Source organism: Vanacampus margaritifer, chromosome 2, assembly GCF_051991255.1.
Source record: "Vanacampus margaritifer isolate UIUO_Vmar chromosome 2, RoL_Vmar_1.0, whole genome shotgun sequence".
NCBI classification, from domain to species: Eukaryota; Metazoa; Chordata; class Actinopteri; order Syngnathiformes; family Syngnathidae; genus Vanacampus; species Vanacampus margaritifer.
Window position 1 is genome coordinate 25336815 of NC_135433.1, and position 11789 is coordinate 25348603.

Below are 11789 nucleotides of genomic sequence, written 5' to 3' on the forward strand. Positions count from 1 at the left end.
TTCAGGGTGTGTTTGCTAATATTCTGAGAAAAAAGGAAAAAAGTGGCAGATTAGTGACTTAATAAAGTGGCAAATTTTTGACTTTATAAAAAGAAAAAAACTCAGAAACTTACAACAAAAACACATAGCGTAGCTATAGTCTAATGTGAGGATGCATTGGTGGTTAATGGGACAGTGTTTATAAAATGAAAAGGCAGGATGGTTAAAGTTTAAAGGTTAAAGTACCACTAATTGTCACACCCAACTAAGTGGGGCGAAATTCGTTCTCCGCAGTTGACCCATTCCAAGGGAGCGGAGCAGTAGGGATTGCGCTCGGGTATCATTTGGTGTTCTAAACCTCCAATTCCAACCCTTAATCCTAAGTGTCAACTAGCAGAGACAGATTTATTCTTAATTTAAACTTCACTCATCATACATGGTAGCTAGAGTGACAACACACACGAAAAATATATATATATATATGAATGTGTAAATAATAATTCTGGAAAGATAAATGTACAAGTAAATATACATTTTAATATATTAACTTAAATGCTTGATCCTAAGGGTGTGGACCTTCGCAAACGAGGTGTCTTTGTCGTTGGTAGTACCCAACGCTTCAAAGTGTGAATGATATGATTAATCTCTGCTAAAGCAATTACTATTTGAATTACTTATTGCTTATTACAATTACTTATTTGAAAACCCAACCAAAAAGTATTGGCACAAACATCCGAGTTGTACGCTATATGTATTTCTCGTAAATTTCAGGTTTTTTTTCTCCTCGCAAATCTGCCACTTTATAAAGTCCCAAATTTACCAATTTATAAAGTCACGAATTTGAGATTTTTCCCCCTCAGAATATTGCCCACACCCTCTAATATATATATATATATATATTTATAGGTGGCCCTAATACGCTGTCGTGCATTTCAGAGGCTGAATTAACAAAAGAAAAAAAATCTGAGGGATGCTTACTAAGCCAGTTTTGTTTGTTTGTTTGCTTTACTGTAAATTGATGTTTGAACTCAAAATGGCTGACTTCTTTATCGTTTTGGGACTAGTCATGTCATGGTAGACATGTTTAGTAATTCCTTTGTGGCTAAATGAAACAGGCTTTGGGAGCCGAATTTCCCAAAAATCTGGGGGTGTTTTAATTGTAAAATGGCTGGTTTAAACAAAAGTATCTAGCTTCTGGTGCCTTATTGGTCACTGTATCTTGAGACTTTTTTGTGTGTCTACCAAATTTCATGTTGCTAAGTGTTAGAAAGGTTCCAAATATTAATGGTCATTATTATTATATTTGTCTATTTTCTTGTTAAGAGTTTAGAGTGACGTCATTATATTTACCTCTCGTGATGAGCGCATTGCATTCTGGGTGCTTATGCAGTTGGACGCCACCATGACAAGATGTGTTGCGGGATGTGGGGTTCGTGTGCGTCTTTGACCAAAAGTAAGTACACTAAATAGTGTTTTAGTTTACTTTCTATCGTGTTTATTTGTCGCACTACCGTGTGTTTTGCCGTTGTGTGCCTTATTAAGCTCCGACGCCGATTTGATTGACAGCTCGTTGAGTACCTCGTTGAAGTTCACTACGTAGCTAATTAATTGTCTTAAACACCGTTTAACTACATAAATGTGTTCTCTTCTGTATGTAAGGTATTGGTAGAGAAGTGCACTAAAGTATAGTGTGCTTATTTGCACGTTTTGTCCATCTTTGCACGTCATGTCTGTTGTCAGTTTGGGACATTATGCTCTCAATGGGTGCCGCCATTACGCGACGCCCACGGCCGTAGCCGGCCACAATTAATGTTCAGTGATGTAATTTCGTCACGTGCATCATACTTTGAGTAATTAGCCCATGTTTAGCATGTTGTATAACTTGTGTGTGTGCGTGCATGCACGTGTGTGCTTATAGCATTCATGTGCACATCTCAGATAATGTTGTTCATGTCAATTAGTAATGTTGCAGCCAGTTATTATTTAGCCAAGTAATGTGTGCTATTAAGTAATTAAGTATTTGTGTTGTATTAGGAGTCAAGTATTCACACTCATACGCTGTATTGTTTTTCCGTTTATTACAGAACCACACATTTAACCACACACACACAGAAGCTTTAGTCACGCTTTTCACATGCACACACACATAGTTGATCAGAACATACATACACAGGACTTCACGATTAAAAGCACCCACAGTTAGCCACATTGCCAGCATCATAGCAGCCAATACCTTTATGCCTTTACCCTAAAGTGCACCACTGTAATCGCCTGTTGATGATGTTCCTACAACTGGATTAAAGCTGCCAAACCTCATCTTCGCTCCACTGTGCCTTGTGTTCTGACCGACACCCCGAGGGCGAAAAGAAAATATCCCAATTTAATCAAACCTCTACAGTCCAAACCAAGCCTCTCCAACACTAAGTGAAACATGCTTCAGGGGCTGAATTGCGAGAAAATTCAGGTGGCATTAAAGGCCTAGATACACCAATCAGACGTAAACATTGCATACCGGTGGTTACGTTTTCTCTCACGATGTCCTCCCACGTGAATAAAACCCTCCGACTTTTTGCACAGTACCGTATATAAAAGTAAATCCTACCTGCTATATCCAGTCGCATCCCCATGTCATGTTTGGCTTTCATACCTTTTTCGACAAACATTTTAACGGTAATATTATACAATGTCGGTCTCTCTTGAACCAAAGAGACAAAGTCATCTTCCCCTTCGTCCCCTGCTCGTGCCCGAACCTATGGATGTACTCTGTTGTGGCGTAACATGGACCCTGTTGTCTCCTGGCTGCTACCGAGCCTCGGCTCATCCGAAAAGATTCGGCCGTGCTGCCTTCCGCGTTTTTGACGCGGTGCCGAACTCCAGCTTCTGAAGGAGCTTTCTTGAGACCGCCGGATGGAAGAGCCTTGCACCTCTGCTGCTCCCACAAGGATCGCACTGTTAAATGCGCGGTCATTGACAAACAAAATGTTTACTTTGAGGGAGTTTTTCTTTCCCAACAACTTGGATTTCCTCTGCCTGACGGAGAGTGAGTGAGTCCACCGCTATGATTGAATTACTAGCGCCTGGCTGTGCTTACTTGGACGCTCCGAGGATGTCGGGCCGAGGTGGAGGAACGGCGACTATTTTAAAAAACAAATTTAAACGTATACGATGACTATTTACCACATCGATAAACAGCTTTGAAACAACTTTCTTTAAAGTCGGCCAAACTGTCACTGTGCTGTGTCATTTACCGACCTCCAAAATACAATCAGGACTTTTTAAATGACTTTGCAAATCTTCTTTCCGAAATCATGCTGAAATATGATCATATCCTCTTTATGGGGTACTGTTTATACGCGTTGTCACTCGCTCTTCTTGTCCCATGCGCTGTAGCCAGTCACAGTAATCAAATTCCCCAATGCCGATTCAACATGTCGAATTTGACGGAAACGCCCCCCCGACATATTATAACTCGATCTAACTTCACAACAGTAATTTATACACTGATCAGAGGGCGCATGCCGTCGGCCCAACGCTGTCCAACTCCCAACGTTGGATTGGTGTATTTAGGACTTAACACACATGACTTGACTTGACTATGACAACCTTCATTGGTAATTTCAAACCAAAATGGCAGACTTTGTATTTTCAAGCATGGCTTCTTCATACTTTTTTTGTGTCTAGACATGACATTTCATATGTTTAGGTAATTCAAGGGTTACCATGGTAATTTTTGAGGCCTTAAAAAGGCTGCTTCAAAGCAAATTTCAAACTTCAAGTGTCTTTTCAGCCATGGTTTCTTGTGACTTTTTTTGTGCATCTACATGTGAATGATGTGTCCACTAAATTTCATGCTGTTAAGCTAAAATGGTTTGGGGGCTGAAATAAATAATAAAATAAATAAATCTAATGGTGCTCATTTTGAATTTTGGGGAATCACTAACACTACGCTCGTGTTGCGTTCTCCGCCTGGCAAACCTACCTAACACGTACGACATTATTATTGGTGGATGCAGATCAAATGAAGTAACGCTCTAAATGTTTTGTTATTTTGGTTGTGTGATGACAATGGAAGTTCCCACCGTCTCTGGACTTGGCCTCCGGGAAGCTTTTGTCCTGCTGTGAACGATTGGGAAGGAAGAACATTTAATTGCCCTGTTTGCAAACTAATTAAAGGGCTCCATTCCGCCCCGTGGAGGCGCTCGTCTCTAAGAAAGCCAGGGACATCATTAACGAGCGGCCTTGATAACCCTTCAAAGCAGGATGTGTAGTGTGTGTGCAATGATACACACACACATGTGCGCGCGCACACGTACACGTGTGTGTGTGTTACGAGCAGATGCCAAGTGTTTTCAGTCCATCGCCCACGGCATCCTACCTCCGCGTCCTAATCAAAGAGTTGCGCTGTCTTTCCGAAGGCTTCAAAGGCGTTCGTCTCCACCTCGTCTCTCAGTAGGTGGCGCCGCGTTTCTATTGTCTTCACTTCACAGTCATTTGTCTTATTAGGGGAAACACGCCAGGCCTGCTTACAGTGCGTTAACCCTGCTTCTTCTCCCTCCCTTTTATTACCCAGACTTTGCTTCGATGCTTTCGTTTGGGGAAAAAAAAGAAAAAAAAAGGAGTTGTCGTTCTTTATTGTCGTGAATGCATTCCAGATCTTGTTTGTCTACTGTGTTAGGATTCAGTTTTAGAGCATTTTGACTTTCAAGATGTACAGAACATTGTTCCTTCACAATAAAGGCAGAAGACCAAAATATAGTGTAAGATGGCCCTCTTTTCACCAAGACAAAATGTTGTTGTTTTTTTCTAGCTTTTTCTATTTTAGTGAGCAGCAGAGCAGTAGAACACTGATTGGTTTCTACACCGGGTCCTGACCAAATGTGGAGAAAGTTGTTTTCCTGTGAAAGAAACTCCAAACATGCTAAGCAGAAGAGCGACTCTGACGCTAAGTTTTTTGGTTTTGTGAGTGATATGGGACAATATGACATTTACCCCCCAATCCAATTTTTCCCAATCCTGGTTCTTCGAGGGCCAGAGTCCTACAGGTTTAGATATTTCCATACTCCAAAAACACACCTGATTCATTTAATGAGCCGAACAGCAAGCTCTGCAGAAACCTGATAACGATCCTAATTTAGATGTGTTGGAGGAACATATCAAATCTGCAGACTACAGTACTCGAGGACCAGGATTGGAGAAGCCTGCCTTAATTTTTGTCTTAACCTCAAAAGATACGATGATCCCAAATCCAAAGCGATGCAACGCAAATTTTCATGGCTTGAACGTGTAGGGGTGTGTAGGCATAAGAAAATTGGTAGACCAAATAGCATCTGTATTTCAGCAGGGCATGGCTTTATCAGACAGGCCCACAGCATTTGAGAGCAGAGACACTGTCTTAATTTGTTGACATTTTAGTTTTCTAAACAGTGTTTTGTGATATTTTTTTTTTAATTAATTTTTAATTTTTTTTTTATTGATACGCAGGCGTCAGAATCTATATTGCACATTCATTTGTAAATACTGTAGGCAGTTAACCACTAGTTGCTTGCAGGGCTGTGCTGCTGCAGCCTCTGAAGTTAAATGGTTCAATTAAGTAAGTGCACTGCAAGTTTGCACTGCACTTAACTGCAAAGCAGTAGCAGGAGGAGAGAGTGGGGGGAGCCGAGAAAAGGGATACTGGTGCCTTGCAGACAGTTTACTTAAAAAAAAAAAAAAGTGTACACGTGTAGGTGTCCCACGAATTCAAGTCTGTTCTAAAAATAGCTCACCAGTGATTGGACACTGTCTTGCTAAGAAAAATAATAACAGAGGAAGACTATCAACATTTATTTATTTATTTCAACTTAACTCCACAAATATTTCAAATAAGCACATTTTAGAGCTGTGATTTTAATACTATGATATTTTTACTTATATTGGCCCATGCCTATTTGTAAAGTTTCCTGGTGTGTCTGTGAAAGTGGCACCTTGCTCTGCAATGCACGCACATTTAGACCACGCATGCCACTAGGTGGCAAACCTGAAGAGCTGCTAACAAAAACATTTTTGCCATCCAGCGTAATAAACATAATTTAGATATACATATGGCTCTTATAATAAAAATGCATGTAAAGCAATTAAAATGTCAAGATATGTATCGCCTGAAAGACCAAGTATTGGGATACATATGTATCGCGATATGTATCGTATCGTGACCCCTGTATCGTGAGGTTGTTGGCAATACCCAGCCCTAATGTTTGTATGCATTGGTATTATGTATAATGTTCTCTGCTGGCCAAGGCAAACTGAAATAATCATGATTCACCATCTGTTTAATTCCTTTATGTTCTATTTAAACATGGTACTACTGTATATTTTTGTAAAGTACTACCGTACAAATACAGAACAAGATACTACAGTAGGGCTGGGCAATATGGCAAAACATTTTTTAATTGCCTAGCCCTATACTACAGAGTGCTATTTCCATATTAAAACATGTTAGTGATTTTTATTCTGTAATTCTTTTGGTGGGGAAGCTGTAATGCACTGGTTGCATTCATTAATTCGATTGGGTATGTTGAGATATTTTGAGTTCCGAGTGCAGTCAGAGATCGAATGAAACTCAATTCAAAGCACCGCTGTACTTGCATAACAGACAAAATTGGTTCTTTATTACTTTGCAGCAGTGTTAAACACCAAGTATGACTCTTAATCTAAAAAGTTTTGCACACACCCTATAATTTCGTTGCAGATGTACTAAATATGGCTTTTGCAATCGATCATCTTGGTGTTTGGAGCTGATTTGGGCTTGCACCGAACGGCCCGAGGGCGCGTTGTGTTCAACTAATGAAAGCGTTGCTCAGGTTGGCCTGTCAGTCCGCATCAAGCTCCCTCCTCATCCTCATCCTCCTAACAAATGCTCATCCTCCTAACAAATGCTACACTGGAGCATCTGTTTTTATTTTTTCCCCTCCGTCTCCTCGCCGTGTTTGGTCCCAATATTTTCACTCGTCGATGCTGACGGCTGTTATTTGGCCCGTGGCTCCTGTCAAAACTAACACGGCTTAATTGACTGCGAGCGAACGAGCCCCGGGATTGATCCTGTCAGGCGTCCTCGGCGAGCCGCACCGCTCCATCTGTGAGCCGTTACTCCAGCGACGGCGCCAATCTGTTGCTTGGGAACGAGCCAAGCGATAGACGGAAAGAGCGGGAAGGAGGCGGGCAAGCGGTGAGGGGGTGTCAAAATTCCGGCAGGTACCTTAGGCGCCGCCATTCTTCTGATCCGCTGTCACTGATGACACGCTCCTCACACGCCAGCAAGTTTTGCGTCATGGTAAGCAAGAGCAGTCGTATGGATCCATCATGCCCCTCAAAGGGAGTCATACAGATGTCTTCATCCCATCTAGAACTGACAATGCTGGATACTTTTATTGTTTTTTAGACTAGGAACACACAAAGACAATCGGGCTGTGTTTGTTCCGATTTTACTCCTTCCCAAACAAAGACGTCAAACGTCCGACTATCTTATGTCTCCTTAGATTTCCTTTAAGCCAATCCTTCTGTATGAGGTGTACTAAGAGGGAAACTGTTCCAATACTATAGATTCCGAAACTTTCAGAAAAATTGGCCGCGAAATCAGGCATTTTAGCCCGCAACAATCAGACAATAGTGTCTGTAACAGAATGGTTGTTTACTCTGCGGTATACAGTAAATTCTCCAGAGTAAATTTGACTATATTTATAGTGTTACCAAATAGACTCAGTTTTAGAGTAGGCTAATATTTACACTTGGAAGACAATTAAATAAAGAATTGAGAAAAATGAAATAAAAGTCACTCAAGGGTTGAGGAACGAACTCACAACCTTCAGTTTGGGAGACTGCCGCACTACCTCCTGAGTTATGCCCCTCCTACTGCTTGCTTATCTCCAAGAGAAGAACGAAAACATCATTTTTGGTCTCATGGAGTTAGGAAGATTCCAGCTGGCATGAACCATAAACTAACACACAGCAGGAGCTGCGTAGCCCAGGATGTAGATCGGTTGTCTCCCAAGCTGAAGGTCGTGAGTTCGTTCCTCAACCCTTGCATGCCTTTTATTTAATTTTTTCCAATTCTTTATTTTACTCTCTTCTAAGTGTAAATACTGTATTAGCCTACTCTAAAACTGAGTCTATTTGCTCCCGCTGTAAATAGAGTAATACTTACTCGACAGAATTTACTGTGTAGGCTAACACAAAACGCTATGTGAAAAATGAAAACAAAATAAATTCAAAGTGTCTGTTACGATACTCTGTCCACTTTGTGTAAATCGATGAAATAGCATCACAACGCTTCCAGTATGAAAACCAGTGTAAACTACCACCTATAATACGTCAAATTGCCCAGCTTACATTATTAACATTGATCAAGCTAAACAGCTTTAACTAACTCATATGTTATGTATGACGCAAAGACCCTAACCCTAACTAACGGGGGCTCTCTTGCAAACATGATGGTCTGGTTGTCGAAAGGATGTTTAACTCTTTGACTGCCAGACGTTTTCAGAAAAGGAATGCCGTCAGTGCCAGCCGATTTAAGCATTTTGACTGATCTTTCAAAGTCCACAGAAAATTTTGTTTAGACTATGAAAATACACATACTACCAAATGAACGATTGGACTCTCATCTTTCATCAGAAAAAAAAGTTTGTTTCTACCTTATTCCGTTTTTCAGTAATCAACAATAGAAAATGGTTAGTTTCACCCAAATGCTCTGTTTTGAAACAAAATACAGAGAAATCAAGCTTTTTGTGAAACGATATTATTTCATGCACTCTAGTGAATTTGACATCTTTTTTCTCATGAATGATGCCACAAACACCTAAACAGTGCTTTACTTCTGTAAAACACTACCACCAACAATGAAAAAGTGTTTTTTTGATAGCAAAATACGTTTATTTACATTCAACAGTGTAACAATTTGACAAAACAATTTCGCAAACTATTTACAAATGTGTGCAACCGTGGTACTATTTACAATTGTGTGGATGTTTCAAATACAGTTTTTCTTTTTGTAACACTCCTCTGCGTGCAAGGAGACGCAGCAGGATTTGCACAATAGATTAGTTTCACTGCCACTGCAGACGCTACACTTTTTTGCTGGCTTTTTTTTTTCTTCTGGGGAATAGCAAGTATATACTGCAGTGTGTGTTTAGCCATGTTGCCATCAAGTCTACTCTCAGGATCATGATATGGTGACGTTATGGTGGTGTTACGTCTGGCTTCCTCATGTCCTTCAGTTCCTATACCGGGTGGTTGATCCATCTTATCCGCTCCATTCACGGTGGCATCGTAGTCCATAACCAGTGTCTTCTCTGTGATCAGACTGTACCCACTCCTCCGATGAATATGCATTGGACTCGGGCACTCTCCGTCGTCCGCCTGAGCGTCCGCCTGAGCGTCCGCCTGAGCGTCCGCCTGAGCGTCCGCCTGAGCGTCCGCCTGAGCGTCCGCCTGAGCGTCCGCCTGAGCGTCCGCCTGAGCGTCCGCCTGAGCGTCCGCCTGAGCGTCCGCCTGAGCGTCCGCCTGAGCGTCCGCCTGAGCGTCCGCCTGAGCGTCCGCCTGAGCGTGCTCGGTTGTGCTCCGCGTTTTCCGGCGTTAGCATCGCTTGCCGGTGAGGCTTTATGACGTGATCATAGCCGCCGCGTCAATGCTCCCAACTTCGGCGTCAACCTCGGAGTCACCATCATCATCATCGTCGTCATCAATGTGCATTTAGCATTGGTCGATGCTTTTCGTCTTTGAAAAAAATGCTCAAGCGTGAGCTGCTTGCAACCGGTCGCCATTATGGCTTCCTCAGCCATTGTCCCCTCAACACTCTAGCTCCGCCTCACGTCTTCTACTACTGACGCCTACCCAATCTTGTCCAAAGAGAGTCATCGCTGCCATCTAGGGGCCAAAAATAGATCTGCTTGATACTTTCAGCACAGCTGGCCAAGGCTTTTCTCCACCCGTTTGCAAAAAAACCAACAAAAAAACTTGGTGAACGTCTTTTAACGTCTTTGGCGCTCCTCCATAAGTTTTTATTAAACGTCATTTAACGTTTTTGGCAGTAAAAGAGTTAACAAGCTACACATAAAAATGAACAGTTTTCCCGAAAATGTCGATTTTGAGATTTTTCCACAAATAGCCTTCTTGAGGTCTCTAGTTTCATTTCCCAGCAGCACAAAGGTAAAAAAAAAAATTGAAGTGTTTAAAAATAAGCAATTATTAGACGGTTTGCATTGTAACTAGGGAGTGTTTTTAGCCTAGCTGCTAGCTAGCGCCGTGTCTCGGGCACGTTTATTAAAACCAACCCGGATTTCCTCGCCTCAAACGGCATTCACAAGTGGTTTGTATAAATGTTGTGCAGTTCTGCTAATGGATGGATGGCTGGACATAGCAACCAAAAAAAGTCGAAGTCCACTATAATGTAGCAGTGCACGTAAGCGAACAGAATGACATGCACGTCATAACACACCATCATACCTTTTAGTAGAAGCGCATCGTGGGTCCGGTTACCGTGCTTTGTAATCCAAAAATAATCTTAAATTCCGGGATCTCTTTCTTAATGAATCAATTTCTACTTTTAATTCAAATAACTACATTCACACATTTTAAACCAACACGAGCGAGCAGCCACGTAGATGCTCTCGCCCCTCCGCAGAGCAGATTGACAGGCTGACAGCGGCTCAGGAATGAGTGTAATTAAAACTTATAATATGCGCCAATGCCTTGTATGTAATGTAGGCTAATCTCATGATGTATTGTAAATACTAATGTAATGTTTTGATCGCTTATTGATGTCAATTTCATACGACGCTGTACACGCTGCTTCATTCAGTCACAAATACTGTCTGTCTGAGTCTTTTAAGTGGAGCCGGTCACATATATAGTATAGTATAAGGCAGGGGTGGCCAAGTTCGGTCCTCGAGAGCCACTATCCAGCCTGTTTTCCATGTCTCCCTCTTTCAGCGTAGCTGAAGCTAATGATCAGCTCATCAGCAAGCTTTGCAGAAGCCTAATAATGATCCTGATAATGAATCAGGTGTGTTAATGGAGAGAAACATGGAAAACGGGCTAGATAGTGGCTCTCGACGACTGAACTTAGCCACCCCTGGTATAAGGCCAACTCAATGTTTAGTGTGAGAGTGTACTGTATGTGAGACGACCTTGTGTACTGCATGCATTGCATCTGCACTCATACAATTCCTTCTTTTTTTTGCATGGAAAACAAGTAGAAATAAGTCGTAAGAGCAAACATTATATTGTAGACATGACAATGTCATGGTCCGGCGACTTCTGTGTGCGAATAAATTGTCTGCAGAGTCAGGCCCAAAGCGAGAAAGGGGCTCCAGTGTAGTTCATATTTGATGCGATCCACCTTGCATATCGGGCCCGTTGAGGAATTAAAAGTTACTGATACTGTAGCTCACGCAACTGTTTCCATGGCAACCACACAGAAAGAGCACCCAACGGGTCCTTGGCGAGCACTCGGCACTCTGCCGGCGCCGCGCCGAGATTTCCCTACCCCGGACCAGAGAGGGGCTCCCGTGCTGTAATTTACCATAAAGCCCAGTGGAGAAGATGCCGTTGGGCATTGCTAGGAGCCAAGGATGAATGTGCTTTGCCTGTATGTCCCTGAAAGTCCAACAGCTTAACCTCCTGCTGGGACCTCCAATGTGTCTAGTACATAAAATATTTCAAAAATTTACACTATGAAATATGTAAAAATGTCCAATTAATCAAACATCTCCAATATAAACAAATTAGCAAGTGTTGACTATGTCAAATACTGGATATCCAATAAGAAAATGCAA

The 11789-nt window shown here is 41.8% G+C and overlaps 1 protein-coding gene across 3 annotated transcripts in view; it reads left to right on the forward strand.

The window, feature by feature from the left end:
* Positions 1 to 1361: 1361 nt before the first annotated feature.
* LOC144042917 (RNA binding protein fox-1 homolog 3-like) overlaps positions 1362 to 11789 on the forward strand; it is a 396743-nt gene continuing 386315 nt past the window's right edge. For all 3 annotated transcript variants that reach the window (XM_077556009.1, XM_077556008.1, XM_077556007.1), the window contains exon 1: positions 1362 to 1432. In XM_077556009.1, the coding sequence (XP_077412135.1) occupies positions 1390 to 1432 (43 nt within the window). In that variant the 5' untranslated portion in view covers positions 1362 to 1389. The remainder of the gene's footprint in view (positions 1433 to 11789) is intronic.